Below are 21,503 nucleotides of genomic sequence, written 5' to 3'. Positions count from 1 at the left end.
TAAAATGAAAGAATAAGAACTTTTTCAAGATGACATACAGCAGAGACTTATGCAATGTCTTCCTAGCTCTGGAATTGGAGTAATATAAATCATAAGCATCCTCAGGTGTTCCAAGGCCACATACAGTCTTCCTAACCCCAGTAGTCAGTTGAAGTTTATAGTTATAAGCTAGACAGATAAATTTGCTAAGGATGGAGTCACAGAAAATAGAGGGAGCTTGAGCCCCTAATGACTGCAGAACTGCCTTGCTAGTCCTAGAATTCATGCCTCCACACAGTTTTCATGAAGTAGAATGACTACCTATCTTTTCTGTTTGTTTGTTTTTTAAGAGCTAGGAAGATGGATGGCTACTCAATTTGCTTGCTTGCTAATAGGTCAGTAGGGCTTAACCACCTACCTGTTATTAACACTGCATGTCTGACTTATCTAGAGTCTTATGCTAGCAGTCTCAGATCAATTGGCATTTGAATTTGACACAGCATGCAATTATTGATAGACTTTTGGACTAATCCAGTTCAGTTCTTCTAAAATATCTCCCTGAAACTGGAGCCATTTAGAAAAGATTATTGACAAAAGACAGATATAAACCAAATCTTCAACTGTTCGTGAAGAACATTCCATCCCTACTAACACTCCAATCCCAGCCTGAAACCCCTGAGATTCCATCAGTACTTGTGTAGAGCTCAGTCATGAAGTGGCTGGGTTTCTAATCTTGGGCCACCATTGAAAGAGCATGGTTCTGTTTTAAATGAGGCCAGGTGAAGACTTGCCACACTTGCAGCAAAAATAAAAACAAACCAAGACTAGGAAATAATGCCCAAATGATGCCACATTCACAAGAGAGGAAGGAGAGTATTACCATGAGATATAGGATTTGAGTTGGTTGATAGTTTTCCTGCAGCTTCTGCCTCTCTGTTTCCTTATGCATTCCCCCACCCCGCCCTGCCCCGGCCAAGAGAAGCCCAAAGAAAACATAGCATGTGCTGGAGCAGATCTGCTGCTAATTATACTTATTTTGTGCTTTAGTTTGACTTTGTGGAGCTGCTGGATGGAAGGAGGCTCCTGACCCAGGAGGCACGGAGTCTGGAAGGACCCCAACGCCAGTCTCGTGGTGTTGTTCCCCCCTCCAGCCACGAGACTGGGTTCATCCAGTATCTGGACTCAGGAATCTGGCACTTGGCCTTTTACAATGACGGGAAAGAGTCTGAAGTGGTCTCCTTTCTCACCACTGCCATTGGTAAGAAGCTACACCTTTTGCTATCTCTTTGGGTAGGAGGACACTTGGGGACTTTGAGAGTTGATGCCAACAAGAGAATGAATGTGTCTTACTCAGAGCTGTAGATGCCACTCAGAGTATGGGGTGGGGCTGTCCTTCCTGGGCATGCTGGAGGAGGACTCAGCATGAGATGCAGGTAGGACACGACAGACAGAGGGGCCATCCTGATACCTTCCTCATGCTGTCTGTGTGATGATGTATGGAGCAGCAGCCACCTTTCCAGACCAGGGGATAGAACTAAGAACCAGACGGGAGTCTTGGATGACTGGCCACATGGTGGGAACATCTCCCCTCTTGGCTCTTGGTTCTCACCTTTTCATCTTCTGAGTCTTGCTTGGTTCAGTTCGCTGACTTATTGTTTAGTTTTGGTTTGGTTTTTGATTTTGGAATCAACAGTCTCTGGGAAAGAGGATAAAGGCTGGAGAGAGAGTAAGAATAGCAGCCCAGAGGACTGGAGGAGCCATGTGGTCAGTCAGATCAGGTGTTACTGAGAGCAGAGGTGTCCTGGTCTCTGACAAGGGGAAGCCTTGGTGTCTTAAATGAGTCCAGACACCATCACTCTTCCTCATGCAAAGGGGCATGGCCACCTCAGGTCTGTGGGTGTCTAGGTAGCCTGCTTCCCTCTTGGAAGAATTTCTCTTCTTTACTAACATAATAGATAGAACCCGTCTCCTCCTTAGGTGACCATGGTTTGCTGAGGGACATAATATCTTGGTGGTTTGGGTCAGAAAACGTGTTCTGAGTCTCTATTGGATGTACTGTGATACAGCCTGGAGATAAAATCTTGAGAGAAAGACAGGGCTCCATGAACCAGAACACCTGGGAATGGAGTTTCTGCCTAACGGACATCTCTGTGTGGTTTGGAGTTCGCCCGAGAACTCTGTCTCAGTCTGTGGCTGGGAGTCTCTCTGACATGGAAAATGGAGTTGAATGAACATCTCCGAACTTGATACTAGGTTTCCTAAACTCATGCGAGACCCTGGTTCTTCCTTCTAAATAGCAGTAGTCATTTCAGGCCATTTTCTTCTAATTCACCATTTCGCCCTTAGTATTGAGGCAGAGGGAATCTCCCCATTAAATGCAAGGCATGGTTAATAAGCTGCAGCCTCATGGCAAAGTGAAGGAGGTGGGATCATCAGGCAGCTGGCTCTGATGAAGGAAACATTCCTCAGTGCTGCCCTGTTTTGGAAGTCTGTCCTAGCTGCAGGACTCAGAATGCCTGGAGGGCAGTCTTCTGTCTCCCTGGCACCCGGTGGGTCCCCATGCACGTGTCCTCAGTTGGTGAGGGAGTGAGTGTGAGCATGGCCTTTCCTGTGCCCAGGCTCTCATTAGCAGGACTGTGGACAGTCACAATCTCAGCAGGTGTGCTGCCATTGTATTCTGCCCTGCATGTCTTCTTGAAGCATAGTGCAAAGCATGCTCAGGTCCGAGTCTCCACCATGAGTTTGAGTTCACCTCACACAGATCACTCAAGTTTTTCAGCTCTTGGGATCTCAAGATTCTGGAATTTGAAGCTGCAGCTTAGCAGTTGGAGGTAACATTGAGGTGGAAAGTGCAGTCCCAGTCCCCATCGTTGATAGCCCAGTTCTAGCCCTCTCCATCAATGAGAGTGTCACTTTGTGGGTTTTGCTAGTCTATAATATCTGCATCTTTTCTCTTTCTGGACATGGTGGCTTCAATTTAGGGACACAATTATCAAATTATGGTGGTGCCAAAGTTACAGCTCCCCGGTCTCCCAGCTCAACTCTTCCTAGACACAGTTTACAAGCAAGAATAGAGCATCAGGTTTTCACAGAACTGGGAGTTTTTATGGTCAGATTTCTGTTTTAAGAATGATATAAATATGAAGGGATATTAATTTAAACTCCCAAAGAAAACTACTTTTAATTATGATATGCATCTTTGAGAAATAAAATGGAGATAAGATTTGCCAACTCGTGGCTTGTCAGTGATAGCTAGCCTCTTTGTCTTAACTGGGGTGATGGTCCTGCTTTTCCCCTGGCTGCTCTGTTTGCCCCCTTAACCCTGTCATGTCTATGGGCTTTATTGTGCTTCTCAGACTTTAATGTACTTACGAACCACTTGGGGGTCTTGTTAAAATGCAGATTCTGTTCCAGCAGGTCTGGGGGACCTGAGATTTTGCATTTCTGGCCAGTACCCAGGGATATTAATGCTGCTATGGGCCACATTTTGAGTAGCACAGGTTTCTGGTACCTCATTGGTGGTTCTCAAACACTTTGGAACAAAGAACTCTGTGGGAGGATAGGTAAAAATTCAGATTTCTGGGCCTTTCTTGAGAACTCCTGAATGCCTCCAGTCGGGCCAAGTGATCATGATTCTGATGGTCTGTCAACAGATTTTAAAAACAAATACTACATGAGGAACTTCCTTCCCTCCCTCTGTCCCTACTTAGTTTTGCAGCCATGGACAGCCATGTCACCTCACTGAATCTCAACTTTTCTTGTCCAGAAGCCAAAAATGTAAAAGTACTTTGCAATCCCCATTGTGAAGATTAGAGAGAGAGATATAAAATGCCTAGCACAGCTTCAGGCCTCCATACGTGCTCGATAAACGGAAGCTGTTAATATTCTCTGCCATCCTTTTTCTCCTTCCACTTTCTCTTGCTGGCTTTCTGACCTATCTGTCTCCCTTCAAGCTACAGTGATTGTTTAATGAACACCGTTCTCCCCCCCCCCCTTTAATACAAAAACAGACTGATTCTGATGTTGCTATTAATACCTCTTTCCCCAAGAGTCCCTGGCATTGAGTCTCAGCTGTCTGTGATCGTTACCTGTGAGCTGTGAGTTGTAATTTGTCTTGGCAGGTTAATTAAAAGTTTAGGTCTTGTTTTAGTGAAGTCATTATGGTCCCAAAATACAATTGTAACTCTCGGGTTTGCTTAACACACAAATTGGAATATGACCCTCCCTTCGTTACACATCGAAATGCAGACCAAGAATTTAAAAAGATCTGAGTTGTCAGAATCCAGAGTATTTATGTCTGTTTGTAATTAAGTAAAGGGAGAAATAATTGTGTTTAATTTAATGAATGGCTGTATTGTGTACGTTTTTGCTTTTCCCTCCATTTAATGCAATCCAGCTGATGATTTTAAATTAAATGAGTTTATCTTTTGCCTTGAAAAAAATCTAAGAGCCTTTTACAAACTGTATACACAAATATATCCACACAGAGACCTGATGTCACCCGAGCTCCCAGGGAACAAATGCATGCACATACATGCTCGCACATGCCCCCACGAAATCCAAGCCAGTTTGAGAATAAAACATGGCAGCTCTTTTCAGAAAAAATAGTCTGCCCCACCCCATCCCCCACATGCTCCTGGCTCCAATAGGGGGTGGGAGCCTTGCTCACCCCCATGTGTTGAAGGAGGTAGGAGGATATAAACCACTCGCAGGGGTTCAATTCACCCCATCACCATTTACAAAGGGTTTTCACATACATTCTTTAAATCTTGCAGGAACTCCATGAGGTGACTATTCTTATTTTTATTATCATCCCTGATTGCAGATGAGGAAATGGAGGTTCAGGGAAGTTGAAAGAAAAGCTAGGACATGCATTCGAATGTGTCTGACTACAAAGCTCGTGATTTTCCTTCGTAAGCAATCTGCCTCCTCCCAGGATCCAGCCCCTTTGGGATGCCCACACTCACTTATTTCCCATCCATTTGTTCATTCAGCATTTAGGGAGCATCTACTGTGTTTGGGGGACCATGTTTAGCACTCTCACATATGTAGCTTATTCCTTACAAGAACCTTAGACAAGAGATCTTGTAAGTTCTGATTTACAGATGAAGAAGTTGAGGCTTAGAATTTAGTTGACTTGCTCAAAATTAAGAGCAAAGCCAGAATGAAAATCTGGACTCCAAATCCCACAAAGTCCCCACTATGCCACAGGGTCTTGCTATTTTGTCAATGGCTACTAGTAAATATTTTATTACTGTTTGTATTTTATGAAACATAATTTCCCCTTGTTAGCTTGACTCCAGTTATAAGTAACCATCTTACATCAACCCAGGAAGTTTTTTTGAGAAGTCATTAAAAAGACCATGTATAAAATCTCACAGTGTCCAAATTTTTAAAAAGAAAAATACCTTTGTATGAATTGCTTACAACTCCAAGGCCTAACAAGTTAGTATTACAGAATTTGGGGTCTCCAGATAGCATCTTATCTTTTCATTTCAGTTGATGCTGAAGCATAAAAGGATAGATCAACTTGACATTGTGGCAATGTGAGCCAAGCTGAAGAATAACAGAGGTGTCTTACAGTGGATTTAAAATCCCAGAGGAGAGAAATAAGAATCATTGGCAGGAAACATAAAGACTGGGAATCTTTATGAGAAACATGCTCTGATCTTCTTGGTGCTAATTGAAGAGTCTGTTTATGCCCAGGCAGCCACTGGAGATCAATCCATGTCAGGGACTAGACACAGATTTAGCCCCTTCCCTCCCTCCCCCTCTCTTCCCTCCTTTTTATTCCATTATCCAATGAATATTGCATCCTTTCCCTTTTCCAAGATGGGGATTCAGGGAAGGTATGACATGGTTCCTGGCAAAAGTAGCTGGTAGTCTAGATTAAGCGAGATGAAAGCCTTATGGAGCAAGTATCTCTAAGCCAAGGAAAAGAGCAAGAAAGGCCACCCCTGGAGCCACCAGCCCAAGGAAGGGCCAGGAGGGTTGGAGGAAGGGAAGGGCTTGTCCAGCTGGATGAGCCAGGGAAGGCTGTCTGGATGAAGAAGTAACATTTGATCTGGACCTTAAAGTTTGGGCAAAATTTTCACATTTAAAGAAAGAAAATGGAAGGATGAGTGCTAAGGAAAGCATCCCAGGCAGTGGGGGTGGATGGCATAAACAAAAGGACAGTGGGCAGAAAATTAAGAGCTGGCTAGGAGGAGCCTGCAGTGCTGCTCGACGGGAGCTCAGGGTGCCCTGAAGGGGGAAGCAGTAATCAAGGAAGAGCCTACGACGCCGCCCTACAGAGAGTTCATAAGCACTGGGTGTCATGACAGGCTTTTGAGTAAGAGGATGAAATGATCGGAGCTGGGGGGTTTATCTTAAGAGGCCCAGAACAAGAGTCCATTAATTTATGTGGTCAGAGGTTTACTGATATTGAGTCTGTGATTTCATGAGGGCACTGCAGGAGGCTGGGTGCCAGGGAAGACAGAAGGGGCCCATCTGTGGTACCAGTGGTATTTTTCCTCTGATTTCCCCATGATCCATTCCTCTTTGTTTCTAGACCTGCCTAGATACTTGCACCTACATTTCTATCTTCTGTGGGTCATCAAAATTGGGTCCTTCATGATTTTCCAAAGACTGTGCTAGACTTGCCATTTTTTCATTTCCCTTGCTTTGATTGGGCATTAGCCTCTGAGTGCATTTACAAGGATCTAGGGAGAAAAATCCCCAGCATTATACACTGTAATTTGTGTAAGAATCTACCATGACCTCAAGGAAGAAACTCAGAAAAGTGATTGAAGAACAATTTTCAGTTTTTAATAATCGCCTTCCATACCCCACCTCACGTCCCCTTCCTTTGAATATACTCTAAGATAGAAACACAGCAACGAAGAATCCAGGTCTCTTGGTAATAAATTAACCTTCTTGTAAATGACATTGGCAGCACTTTGTGAAATTTCTAATGGAAACACTTCTTTGGAAAAGTGCCCTGTGAATTCACCTCTCCTTGATACGGTGATTTATTTGGAGCAATCTGGTATAAGTGGAATGAAATTGTAGGCCAAGGGAGAGCTCAAGTCAGCACATTGGAGACAGACTGTGGCCAAAATCTGTTAGGAGGAAGAGAGCTAGGAATATCAGAGTGCTATATCTGCAGAATCAAAACCTAGTCCCACCAGCAGCTATCTCTGCTCGCTGAAGGACAGGCTGCCCCACTGTCCCCCAACTCCTTCTACTGCCCTGCAGTCTTATTGTGGACTGCTGAAACTTCTGAATTCCCTACCTGGATTTTCATGGCAGGAAAGAAGAAAAAGTAGCCCAAGGACACCATGAGTGCCAAGCAATAAAGTTTGTCTCTTAGTAGGAAATACTTAGAAATGTGTTTAGTGTGTGATAACCTAAATCTTACCCAATCAGCATTTAAGTGAAGTTTTAATGTCCTTCCACTCATTCTAAGGCTATGGTGTTTCTATTCAGGGCCAGGATGGCAGTTCAGTAGTAGCATCAGGGACCAGGCCCTTTCCACCCTGTGCTCTGCCGTCCTTCCTCTGATTTATTGGTTTCATACTTGCTGCCTCATGGTCATAAGATGGCTGCTGCACCTCCTGGACTCATCTGCATGTCATGTAGGAAGAAGAAAGGGGAAGGATGCAGGAAAGCAGAATGTTTCCTAAATCATTTAACTTGCATTTTTTGACAGAGTTGTGTCACTGGGACACTCAGAGCAAGAGGGAAATCTTAAAGTGAATATTTTCAGCTTGGAACATTGGCACTCTGATCAAAATTAGGGTTCTCTCAGGAGGATGGGAAATTAATATGGGGTAGACAGCCAGCAATATCTGCCACAGACTTCATCAAGACGTTTGGTTCACAAATAGCAACAGAGTCCTCTTACCATGTGTAAGATTCAGGCCCAGGCATTAGGAACAGCCATGAGGCAGGCAAGCTTGCTCCTGAAGACCTCATGGGCCAGTAAGTTAGAGGAAGTGAAGCTGAGAAAAGAGGAAGTCACCCATGTAACAAGGTAGAGGGAATATATTTTGGTTCAGGCTCTTTGTATCACCCAAGAAACCAAGGACTTCTGTCAGTAAGCCTTGAAGCCACTTGCTTGTTGCTTTAAGATGGACAGACAGCAGGAGCAAGTCCTGATCAGTGGAGGACACCAGGTGGTAGACAGACCTAGAAAGGGTCAGTTTGTTAATTTATTCATTCATTCAGCATTTACTAATCGCCTTTTCATATGCCATGTCCTGGGAAGGCATTCCATGTTATGGTACGTAAAACAGCCAAGCTTCCTGCCCTTGTATTTATAGACATGCTTGAGACATATTAAGAGAGAGCCTCAAATCTATACATATGTGTAAAAGTCCATGATCATAAATGGCACATTAACACTGTCAAAGAAGAGTGGGCTCTCGAGAAGCAGTGGGCCTCACACAGCTGGCTGGGCCAGGTGCATGACGAGCTGTTCAGGTGAAAGTTGGAGGAGGAATGTACAAAGCAGAGGGAAGAAAGTAGAATATATGCAAAAGCCTGGGACAGGAAGTTGCTGGGAGTGCTCCAGGAACTCTATGGTGGTCACATTGTGGGTGTGGCCATCAAAGGACTAAATGGACTGGAGAGGCCACCAAGAACCAAACTGCTCAGGGTCTTAGAATGCCATGTGAAAGGTATCATTTTATTTTCAGTTTAGGTCAAAGGCAACAGGAAGCCCCTGTGGAAATCTAGATCACTTAATCTGGTACACATATGCAAGCGTTCCCAGGAAGAACTGGGAACCATGTTAGGAAGCTCTTCCACCTGTCTAGGCAGGGCTAATGCTGTCTGCTCCAGAATGGAGGCCTCAGAAGTGGCAAGGAGGGAGCAGATTTGAGCCATTGTACTGCCCCTTAGAGATTGTTGGCCAGCCCCAGGGGTTAAGACATTTCTAAGGGAAGAAACAAACGGCAAAACAAATGAGGGCAGAAGGGTCCTTCATTAAGGTGAGTTTAGATAGGCAACTGGCAGAGGGGCCTGTGGGGGTCAGAACTGGGAGGCAGGACCAGGAGAGTATGCTGGTGGAAAGCTCAGTGGAGAGAGTCCCGGTACTTGGGGCCTCATCCATGTCAGGAGTTCAGCTACCTCCTCCACCCACAGCCACCGGGAGCCTCACTCCATGTTCAGTTTATGTTTTTGCCACTTGGGTTTTTGCCAGAAGACTTTACACGCCTTTCCTTTGTTTAACTCTCACTCTTTTAAAGATGAGAAAACTGAGGCTTCGCAAAGTCACAAGACTTATCTAGGGCCACATAGCTACCCGATAGCAGAGCCAGGATCATAGTTCTAACCACCAATTAAGTACAGATTCTTTGTCAGGTACTATACTCAATACATCTTCAGTTCCCAAACAACCCAGGAGTCAAGTTAAATATATTTTCCATATTATAGCTAAGGAAATTGAGGCTCAGAGATCAAATGTCACTGGCCAAGATTTCACAGACAGGAACCAGCAATTAGGTTAGCAGTGTGCATGACCTTTCTTATACACCAGTGAACAGATCTGCATCCAAGTTTCTAATATGGTGACATCCATGTGTGTTCTGATCCACTCATAGTCAGGATATCATAAAGATAAACATGGGCTTAGAGATGATGCCCCTAGGCTTGCAGAGTACCAGTGGCTCACAACTCATGGGACTTTCAGCCTTGTTTAATACAAAACCTCTGACCAGGCCTCACCCTGCTAAAGAAACCCCTCCTCCTTCCCTCCCTCCATTCATATGGGGAGTTTTCAGTAGAAGTTATTTTCTTAGTAATAGTTTTACTTTTTAATGGATGAATAAGTGTCCTGATAGCTCTATGCTCTGTCAGTTGCTCATCCCCATCCTGCTCATTGGGGGTTCTGCAGCCACACTGTGGTTGGGGAAGGGTTCTCCCACAGTGGTTGGTGTCTTCTCTCTTTTCCTCTATAGTGCCACTGACGAAGGACATCATTAAAGGTGTGGCCTCTTGTCCTGTAGCACACCCTTAGAAATAATCTAACTGCCACTGATATGGGAATCTCTGCCAACTCTGGCATTGGTGGTAGATAGTTCATGTTATTGGAGGCAGAAGTTCATTTGGAAGTAGGGCTGTGACCAGAGAAGTGGTGTGATCCAGAGAAAGGCAATGCTTGGGAGTCAGCTCTACACTATGTATGTATGAGCTGAGGGACTTTGGGTAAGTCTTGACCTCCCTGAATGCCTGTGTCATTAGCAATCAAACCTAATTTACAGAGTTTCACAATGGTGTAAAAACATATGATTCATGGAAGGTACTTAGCATGTTTTTTTGTGTCTCTTATTTATTCATCATTTGTTAAGCATCTACTTTACTAAGTGCTAGAGTTTTGCAATGAATTAAAAAAAAAAAAAAGACTTGTCCTTAGAAAGCCTACAGTCAATTGGGAGAATTGACCCTTTCATAAATAATTCCCACATAATGTGGGCTGTGCCAGCAGAAGTCCAGGTGAGCTCAGAGAAGGGTTGCCACCTCTGCTATGTAGGCGGGGCCTGTGAGGCATAACAGACTTATTGTGGAAAAAGTGCTGAGTGGGCTGGCGGGCAGTATGCAAATATGATTAGCAACACAGGAACAGCAGAAATGGGACCAAGAAAGGAGACATAGGAGTACTTCCTTTCTGTGGGGGATGTGTTCTGATACCCCACAGACAGTACTGAACACCATATATATTATGTTTTTGTCTATACATAAGACCTATGATGAAGTTTAATTTATAGATTAGCTAACAGTGATTAACAATAATAACTAATAATAAAATAGAACAATTATAACAGTATGCTATGACAAATTATACAGATGAGGTCACTTTCTCTGTCTCTCTCTCAAAATACCTTTGAAAAACATGGTACTGACTACTGAACCCAGGGCTAGGTCAAGCACTCTGCTTCTGAGCTACATCCCCAGTTCTTTTTATTTTGAGATTGGGTTTCACAAAGTTGCCCAAGCTAGCCTTGAACTTGGGATCTTCCTGCCTCAGCCTCCTCAGTAGACGGGATTACACGTATACATCATCATATCTGGCTTAAAAATGTCTTCGTAATTAGAAGAAAAGATTTTGAGTGTTCTCACCACAGAGAAAAGATAAATGTTTGAGGTGATAGATATGCAGATTACCCTGATTTGATCATGACACAAAGTATACCCATATCAAAATATCACAGTGCACTCCATAGTATGTACAGTTATTATGTATCAATTCAAAACCTTAACAATAAAATCTTGTACTATATTTATCAAAGTTGACTGTAGTAAGTGAAACCAAGGGAATCAAAACTATAGGTAAGAGAAGACTACTGCATATGGAAAAAGTCACCAAAAACAGAACAAAAGAAAAAAGAGCATATTAGTTTGCTTGGGCTGCCATAACAAAATACCACAGATAGGATGGCTTACAAAATTCATCTGTCTTAGTTCTGAAGACTAGACATCCAAGACTAAAGTGTTGGCAGAGTTAGTTTCTGGAGAATCTTTTATTGTTGGCTTGCAGGTGGCTTCCTTCTTGTTATGTTTTCCTGTGACCTTTTTTCTGTATATGTGTGGAAGGAGAGAGATGGCTGGTGTGTCTTCCTGTTCTCATAAGAACACCAGCCCCACCATGATGACCTCACTTAACCTTTATTGCCTCCTTCTGGACCCTGTCTCCAAATACAGTCACACAGGGGGTTGGGGCTTCAAAATTTGAATTTGGCAGGGAAACCCAGTTCAGTCCATAATAAGAGACATCAAGGAGGTGATAAGACAGTAGCTCTGCTCAACCAACTGATGAACTGGCCAGAAAGTATCACTGTTTTTGTGTTGGAGATGAAGAAACGTCTAGGACCAGTGACTCACACAGGGACACAAGGCATCTTCTGAATCCAGTCCCAGTAACTTCTTCTGAAGCCTGGCTGCTTAGCAGGCCTTGGAACATGGCAGACCTTCATCAGAGGGTCAGCGAACTCCAAATGAGAAAGTCAAAGTTCACTGATGTTCTCTGCAGTCTAGAACCTTCTGCCATGAGCATGAACTTCTTATGGGCAGCTCTGAAGTAAAGAAGGCACAGTTGCCAATTCCAGGCACAGCAGACACCAGGATGAGGAACGGTCTTTCTCCCTGAGGGGTTTATGCATCCCAATCCTGCAAGATTCAGGGAGCAGAGCACTCATGGGGTCTTTATTGGCTGTTATTACTTCAGGTCAAAAATGGAATGTTCTGAGGTACTTTATTTATTCTTATAAATTTGACCTCCTTCGATTCCACAGGGAATTTTTCAAATGTTCCATTCTAGTTTTGAGGCTTTTCAGTCTTCACGAACTCCTCCCAGCCTCTGTGGAACTACTTGACAAGTCTATTAATGTTAATAGATAATTATTTTTTTCAATGCACAGCCTATCTAAGTATTATCCTAGATGTTTTCCATAAATTGTTTCAAGCCCCTAAAACAAGCATTCAGAGTAAATATTTTTCCCTAAAAGAAAGTGGGACTCAGAGTATTCAAATGACCAGGTATAAGTGAAATCCCTGCTCCGTGGAGAAGCTGCAGTTGGAAATCCAGATCTGGCCCTAAATGCCACATCTTTCTCCCTATGTTTTTTTTCCTCCTCCCACCCCGTCCACTTATGGCTTTGAATGAAAATGCCTAGGAGACACAGAGAAGAGCCCAGGAAACTAGGTTAGGGTCACCTGGAAGGGCCTTGTAGCCAGCTTGAGAGTTTGATTTTGAAGACAGTGAGGAGTTTGGGATGACCTTGAAGCAACAATTAGTCAGGTGTTACTTAGATTTCTTTGGCATGGTCTCTGTTCAGATGAGTTGCTTTCTTATCCTGAGGCAGGGAGAGAATTGGAAGACTATTTCTGTAGCCATTAGGGTAAGATGAGAGAATAGAGCTGGAACTGGGGCAAATGCTGCTGCTTTTTTATAAAGGAGGGGTGCACTGCAGGACATTGTAGGCTGGTTTTCTTGACCATTGTATTTTAGCTGTAAAAGAGAGGCAGGAAGTTTTGACCTTCAAGAACGGATGGATGATGATGCCGTTAACTAAGTTAGGAGATAAGGAGGGAAGTGGATTTGTTGGGGTGGGGGGGGGGAGAGGCAGGAAGATACAAATTCACATTAGATTTGAGCTGCTAATAGAATTTCCAAGTGGATGTCAGTTGCTGGCAATGGGCAGATGGATAAGGAAGCCTTGACTTGGGGAGACCTCTGAACTGGAAACAGAGTCCATGGGCATCTCATGGTGGGTGAGGGGGAGCAGGTGGGAGGGTGGAATACCTAAGGAAATAGACAAACTGAGAAGTGGGAAGTCAATGTAGAACCCCAGCCTTCAGAGGATGGGCAGGGGAAGGCAGGTAGAGATCAACCTTGGGGAAAAGTTAGGGAGATGATTATGAAGAAACTGCTAGAATTGGTCATTAGGATGACATTGGCACCCTCCATGGGAGCAGTTTCCAGCCCTGGTGCAGGCGGAAGCAGGGTCACCATGAGTTCAGGAGGGAATGAAAGGCAGAGCGGAACAATTGCTTCTAGATGGAGCAGGCAAGGAGACAGATGGGCGTAACCTGAGGAGGAGGCAGGTTCAAGGAAAGGTTTATATAAGGTGGGGGAGCTTTGAACATGTTGTCAGCAGTGGGAAAGGAGCCAGGGGAGAGGACTGGAGCCCCTGGAGAGAGGGGGAGATGATTAATGGGAGGTCAGGGGGAGCAGAGGGCAGAGGCAGGAGGGTAAGCACTAAGAGGGAAGAGGAAGGTAGGAGAGGGCAGTGCGGATAAAGAAGGATGCTGGGTCGATTCATGCTGATTGCAGGGTCAGCAGCACTTTCTAGAAATGGGCTGCTCTATTGGTAAGCTACTGTGCCTGAATTACATGTGTTTCTTCTGTGTAAAGGCAGCCTCGACACAGCACTGAATCAGATATTGTGCAATAGAACAGCAGGGAGAGAGGCAATGATGCCTAATGGTTAGAACGTGGATGTGAAGCCAGATGGCCTGGTTTGCATGCAGCCTCTGCCACTTATTAGTAGCATGACCTTGGGCAAAATAGTTAATCCACTAGTGTCTCCTTTTCCTCGTCTGAAAAAAATGATGATAATGTTAGTTCCCACATCATGAGGTAATTATGAAAATAAAGTGAGTTAAAATTTTAAAAATTCTGAGAATAGTGCCTGGCACATGGTAGGTATCTTACAAGTGTTTACTGTTGTTTTGGTGTGTGCTGTCTGGGTCCCAGGAGGTTTGAAGTTTGATGCATGCATCACCTAGTTTAAAGTCTATCTTTTCAGTATCTTTTCAGAACAGGAATAGCTATTACTTATTTAATATATAGATGAAGAAATAAAGTTCAAAGAAATTAACAAACTTGCCCACGGTTACACAGTGAGAGAGAGCAGAGCCAGGGCGTAAAGCTAGACTACTCCGGTTGAAGAATTCTGCTCCATCCACCCTAGCTTTCACTCCTGGGCCGCTCCCAAATCAGCACCCACTTCCCTAGCCACCCAGGTTCCCATTCCCACCTCAACAGGAAGACGTGCAGGCTGTACTCTGAGGACCATGCAGGTATGAGTTTTGTCACTAGCAGGCACTTCTCTGGGCCAGAGTGTGGACCTAGGATCTGTGCTTGGGGAATGGTTTCTTCACAATCAAGCCAAGATTTAGTGATAGCAAATTGACAGAGGTTTTGTGCTTGTTTCTTGCTGCTTAAACAGAGCAGAGGACCTTCTGTTGAAATGACAGGACAATGAGTGTTATATGAAGGGTTATAAAAAATTATAAGCCAGAGCGCTGTGAACATCTGGTTTCAGTTTGAGTCGCTGCTTGTTCCTGCCTTTATCTGAACACACTCATGTTCCGGGCTAATGGAAGCACAGTTTGTTTCAGTCTTGGTTCATATTACATGTCAGCCAGATTTTATATTTTTGTTTGTGTCATAGGTCAAGAAAGTCCATTCAAGGGTGCAAGAGATGGACTATATAGTTTTTAAAAGTGAGAAAAATTCATATACACTGAAGCAGTACAGTCTGAATGGTATCTTTTCAAAATAGAATTTGAGTTTTCTTAAGTGTACAGATGCAAGGTATTCCTTAGAAAGCATGCATTTGGAATGATGCTTACACCATCATTATCTCTTTCTTTTAAGTGATGGAGGAATAAGTTAAAATACATTGAGCTTTTCCTAGATGCCAAGTACTACTAAGAAAATATATCTACATTAACTCATTTTAATTCTCATAACCAATTTGTGCAATCAGAGTTATTACCCACATTTTACAGGTAAGATAGGGAGTTGTATGCAAGGTCACACCCAGGCAGAGCTAAGATCCTACCCAGGTATATCTGGTTCACACTTATTTTGCAAGCTTTCCATGCTTTTTGAATGCATCATGCTGAGATCTGGCCTTTGTGTCCAATAAGTGATTAAGATATCTCTGATGACCATGTTAAGTTATGAAAATACTAAAAATATAACAGCATAGAAAACATCGATTTCTAGTCAGAAGTCAATGTCATGCTTTGCTTCCTGATTAAATATTAGAAGGATTCCTTTAAAATCATTAACAAAAAAAGATGTGTCTATGGATTTGTGTTTTATTACTTTTTTTTATTTTTTTGCAGTACCCAGGGGTGCTCTACCACTGAGCTACAACTCCAGACCTTTTTATTTTTATTTTATTTTATTTTTATTTTGAGACAGGTTCTTACTAAGTTGCGGAGGCTGGCCTCTAACTGAGGGCATCCTGCCTCAGCCTCTAGAGTCGCTGGGAATACAGATAGGCCCTACTACAGTTGGCCAGTAGGTGTTATTTTAGAAACTTTGACTAATATAAAGCCAAACAAAAACAAGAGACAGAGACAAAGTTTTCATTTTTGTTAAGGATGGGTTTGTATTCCTGGGGAACGCAACAACACTAATTGAAAAACTATATTACTCAATAAGAATTCAGAACTTGCAACTAGAGTACAAGATAGCTTTTCACAAGTCAATAGATTTTTCCATATACCTGAAAAACCACTTATGAAATATATTGAACAATGTCCCAGTCAAGAAAATTAATAAAAATGAAAATATCATCTTAATGAGAACTGTATGTGATCTGTGTGACAAAAACTGCAAAATTTTATTGGGAGACATAATGTAGGACATGAATAATTAGGAAATGTAACGTGTTCCTAGATGGAAAGGTGAAATACTCTTAATAGGTCGATTTATAGGTTTAATGGAATGCCAAACAGAATCCTAGAGGGAATTGAAGAGCTTTGAATGAATAGTTTAAGACTTCATCTGGAATAATAAACAGACGAGAAGCATGAAAAAAAAAAAAACAAGAAAGAAGAATAATGAAAGAGTACTCGCCTTTAAAGAGCCTAACGTATAATAAATCTATAATAATTAAAAGAGAATAGGAGTCAAGCAGAGAAGTAGCATATGATTGCCTAGAAATATTACCAGTTATATGTCGAAATTTAATATTTGAAAAAGGAGGAATCACAAATGAGTAGAGAAGAAAGCTTAGTCACTAAAAGTTGTTGGAATAACTTGGGAAAATATTGGTACAAGACAGAGGCTGCAAAGTGACATTCAGTGGAACAGATGCAATTGCACATGGATGTGGCCAATAGACACAGATAAGATTTGGGGCCTGTAGGGTTGGCCCACTCTTTATAAACTGAATGGTTCCCATAAAACTATAGGTTTATGGCTTTCCTTAAAAAAGTAGAAGACCAAATTTCTTTCAGGAACAAGCACCTGTAAATACATTGTAATTGGCCAGTCTTCACCTTGTCCCTTCTTATGGCCAGCCTGCTGTCCCCTTTGATACCTGCCTGGCCCCTTGAGGAATGTGGGTTTTAACCTCTCTTTCAGACTTCACCTCATGCCATATGCCAAAATGAATTCCAGATGGGTTAAAGAGGTAAATATTTAAAAGTCAAACTACAAGAGAATAAAATCCAAGATTCCTGTATCTCTGGTTTGGAGGAGGACTTTCAAGCTTAAAAGTCATTGACGAAATCACAAAGACTGACAAATGTTTCCATAAATATTTGAAATTTCCATATGTCTAATAAAACTGATGAAAACAAGAAGAAAAATAGTAGATTGGGAAAATACTTGCAGTAATATCAAGACCCATGGTGTGTGTGTGTGTGTGTGTGTGTGTGTGTAGTATTAAAGCTCAGATGCTGTGAGTGGGAAAGGATTGTGATCTTATAGGCAAATGGCTAAACTGATGTGTGGAGAAGCTCCCCAAAATATGTGGTATGATAAAAACATACATGAAATATGTTTAACCTCACTAGTAATTGAAGAAATAGAAACTAAAATCAGGCTGCATCAGCTTTCTTTCTACCTAACAAGTTAGAATTCCCCGAGGTCCTGTTGAGGCCACAGTGTAACTGTACCCACACATATTACTAGTTGCATGGTAAATCAGCACAAGCCTTCAGGAAAGCAACTTGGCATTTTATATTGAACCATGAAAATGCTCAACTTCTGAGTTTCTCAAAAAGAAATTACCCAATACCTAGAAAAAGCTGCATGCTTATCACAACCTCTTCTACAATTGTGACAATTGGGGGACAATCTGAATGCCTAATAATTAGAAGTCATTTAGTTAAATTATGGAATAGCCACTCAATGAATATTATATAACCATCATTACAAATAATTGTGAAAAGCCTTTAGCATGGGAAATGCTTATTAATTTTTAGTCCCAGAAGTAGAACACAGAAGTCATACTTACCATATAAACACATCTATTAATAACAATTTAATCTACCTAATCCATGAAGTTTAAAGGAGGAGTTTGGGCTGGAACTCAAAGCTGCCAACTCTGACACCACAGTTTTTCCTGCCTGCCCACTTCCTCCCTGCTGTAGAGGCCAAGGCATGGCGCCCAAGCTGTGGGTAAAGAGCAGGGTGGTCAGGCCGATGAGAGAGGCTGGTACACTTCCCGTACTGTGCCCCTCCCAGCCAAGGCCAATGCTTTAAAGATCCTTGCTGATGGGACTGTGAGGATGAGACGTTCACCATCCTTATACCTCCAAGAACTTGGGTTTTCTAAAAGTTTCCTCCTCAATAGACTTGGTGAATGTGATAAAATGGACACATCTAGAGGACCAGAAAAAGCTCTGTGCCCTAAGCAATATGGATATACCCATTTCTTGAGTGCTCTATCACACACACCTGTATGTGTTTACATATTTTAAATATTTTGTTTTTTGAAGAATTGCATTAAGGGAAAGCTATGATCCCTGAAGAATCCCTGCTTCCACGGTCAGCTTCGCTTAAGGTGAAAGACAAGACCTCAGGTGGTCTGCAGAGCTTGATGCCTAGTGTTAAAGAACACAGGAAAAGGCTTAGTGAGGATTCACTTCAAGAAGAAAGTATATTTTAAGAATCCTAAGATTTGAAAACCTGAGCCTGCCCTTCTGTTTCCTGTATCCCCCGTGCCCAAAACGAACGAGAATTTTCTGTGTAGCAGAGTTTACCATGACAGTAATAATCCCTTACATTGTATAAGGCTTTCAGCTTACTGAGCATGGTGACATGTGGGTTTTTTTTCATTTTTATTTTAATCTTCACAACCCAGTGAGGTAGGATGGCACTAGGATTATTGTCCGGATTTTGTAGACGTAGCAGATGAGGTTCAGAAAAGTTAAGGCTCTTTACTGAAAGGCTCTTTGATGGGTCTGAGATCATAACAGGCAAAAGGGCAAGCTGAGGTCTAAATGCAGCTCTCTTGCTTGTTTGATTGCCTCATTCATTTGTGTTTTCTGGCCAGCATGCATTCCTTCAATATGTTTCGCTCCTGTACCTCCCATGTGCCTTGTACTCGGCGGCTGTAACTATGGTCCCTGTTGTGAGCAAGGCAAAAGGGACCCTGCCCAGGTGGATCTCAAAGTCCATCCAAGGAGAAAGGCATTGATCAGTGATGTGATGTGAAGAACTATAAAGGGGTGTATGGTGCATTAACAAGGATGCTAACCTAATTGAGTGGAGGGTCAAGGAAGGTTTATTCTGAGTATATGATGTGTAATTGAGGTGAGTGATAAGAGAGGGGAGGGGAGGAGGGTTTAGGACTGAAGCCTGAGCAAGGGCAACTTTCAATGGGTAGAGGGAGAGCCAGAAAGGAGAATGAGGCTGAGTGACTACAGTGGTGGAAAAAGCAGAAAGCATACTGTTTTTAAAGTTGAGGGGGGAGAGAGAGAGAGAGAGAGAGAGAGAGAGAGAGAGAGAGAGAGAGAGAGAGAGAGCTTCTGAACAAAGGACCAGAAAATCCTACCAGTGCTATTGGTCGTCTGTACCAATTCTCTCTCTGCTGGAGTCGCACTATAATGAGAGTAAGGATTTTAAACAAGTATATAAAGAATAAACCCCTAAGGACAAAAGAATAAGAGACAACCAGCAAGAGATGTCAACAGACCTTTGGAAAACAGAAAGTGGATGGAGTTGGTGGCAAGGAGAAAAGTGAACATGGAGCACCTGCTGATGGAACTATCAGTGAGAAGCAAAGTCCCAGATAACCTCAGAAGCCAGAGGCACCAGGGATGGCAGAGGCCAGGGGGAGGCACAGGACTGGGAACATGGAGGGATTCAAGGCTGTGTGAGATGGAAGTAGCCACAGTCAGACCCTCCGGTTTCCTCCCTTATCACACACAGACAAGCTGCTCCCCTCCCACCCCAGCAGGGCACCTGAGACTTGTTCCTTAGGAATGTCAAATGGAAGGGCTCCAGATTCAGGGCACCAAGCAGGGGAGAAGGGCCACACTGAAAACAGCAAACAAGCATAAACGAACTTTTGAAAATGACATTTCTAGACCCCATTTTTGACAGCCAAACACCTATCTTCTCTATATAATAGGAGATTCAAAATTTAAATTCTTTGGGGAAACCAAAAGACCTTGTAGACGGTGTAGATTCTCCACAAAATGCAGTGGTCCCCATCCTCCAGTGACAGTCAATGGCCGAAACACAGAGTTTGGGTATCTTACTCCTAAATATGAACAGATGATATAGGACTTTTGGACATCTGAGGAAATTCTAGCAAGTGAGAAAAACACCACAACAAGTAGGGAAAAAAAACAGAAACAAAAGAATATGAAGGAATCAAAAACAACATAATGAGCTGAAGGAAACTTCAAAGGAACAGAAACTTTAATCCATCAAGATATTAAAGAAAAGGTATCACTGTCTCAAAAACAAGAACATATACCCAAAGGGGGATAATTGAGAGAATAAGAAAGAGCTCATGGACATTAAAAATAAGAGACTTGAAATAAAATATTCAGAAATGAAGGGGAAGTGCATCAAAGATAAATAGGAGAAAATAGTAAGAAAATTAAAGAATCAATTCAGCAGGTCCAAAATCTGACTAATAGAACAGGGCAATAACACAGCTGAGGGCCATGGGTTTCCAGATTGCAATGGCCAGCCTAGTTAATTTTTTAAAAGTCACTCATCTTCCTGAAAGGTTCTGAAGGAAGAAAATATTACATGCAGATGCCCACAGACTTATCAATAGCAGTGAAAATCTTGAAGACAAATGACCTTAAGAAGTGGAAAGGAAAATTGTTTCTAACTTTTAAAATTCTCCATCAAATTGTCAATCATGTTATTAAATTCTATGTCAAAGTTCTATGTCAAATTATCAATCAAGTACAAGAGCAACATAAAGGTATTTTTAACCAGGCAAAGTCCAACAATCATACCTCCCATTCACCTTTACTCAGAAAGCTACTGGGAAATTCATTCTATGAAAACAATAAAGCAATTCAAGAAGTGCCTTGGAAAGAAGGAGTTTGACAAAGAAAGAGGTGAGGAGAAGCCCCAGATAATGGGTGCATAGCAGGCCTCACAAACAACCTGACCAGACTGTAGCAGGGCACAGATCTCTAGCAGGAAGGGCCCCAGGTGTGGATCAGATAGATTACCTGGTGTTTGGTCATGTGAAAATTTCTATTTCCAAGAGATTCTATAGATCTCTTGGACAATTTGAGTAGAGTTATTAATAGAAATAGGAAATTAGCAAAAATGATGCTTTTCTATCAGATTGTACTGAATAAAAGTAGTGGACAGAGTAATAAATAACATCAGATAGCCGTGAAGAAAAGGTCTGTATAATCACATTACTTTGAAACACAGACATTCCCCAATTGACAACAATTCCAGCGATTTTCAACTTTCAGTGGTGTGATGAGTGATATGCATTCAGTGGAAATTATGCATCGCATTTTGAATTTTGATCTTTTCCTGGACTAGTGATGGGCAGTATGATCTCTTACGATGCTGGGGTGTGTTCAGTCGTGCGTTCACAAGTGTAAACAGACAGTGCTCCACAGAATGCTGTATTGCTAACCTACGGTGCTCAGTAGATTAAGTGCACTAAATACATCTTTGACTTATGATGGGTTTGTCAGGATGTAACCCTGTCGTGAGTCAAGGGGCAACTGTACTGGAAAATTCTAGAAGAAACAGAAAGAGTGGAGAGAAGTGGCACTCAGGTGCATGGGTGGGTGGAGGA

General features: G+C 42.5%; 1 protein-coding gene across 13 annotated transcripts in view; it reads left to right on the top strand.

Annotated features, from left to right (window-relative positions):
* Tenm4 (teneurin transmembrane protein 4) overlaps window positions 1–21,503 on the top strand; it is a 753,505-nt gene that overhangs the window by 576,322 nt on the left and 155,680 nt on the right. For all 13 annotated transcript variants that reach the window (XM_071616542.1, XM_071616552.1, XM_071616550.1 and 10 more), the window contains one exon: window positions 1,027–1,237. In XM_071616542.1, coding sequence (XP_071472643.1) covers window positions 1,027–1,237 — 211 coding nt within the window. The remainder of the gene's footprint in view (window positions 1–1,026; window positions 1,238–21,503) is intronic.

The sequence above is a fragment of the Marmota flaviventris genome, chromosome 9 (genome assembly GCF_047511675.1).
Source record: "Marmota flaviventris isolate mMarFla1 chromosome 9, mMarFla1.hap1, whole genome shotgun sequence".
NCBI lineage: Eukaryota > Metazoa > Chordata > Mammalia > Rodentia > Sciuridae > Marmota > Marmota flaviventris.
This window is presented reverse-complemented; position numbering and strand designations above follow the sequence as displayed.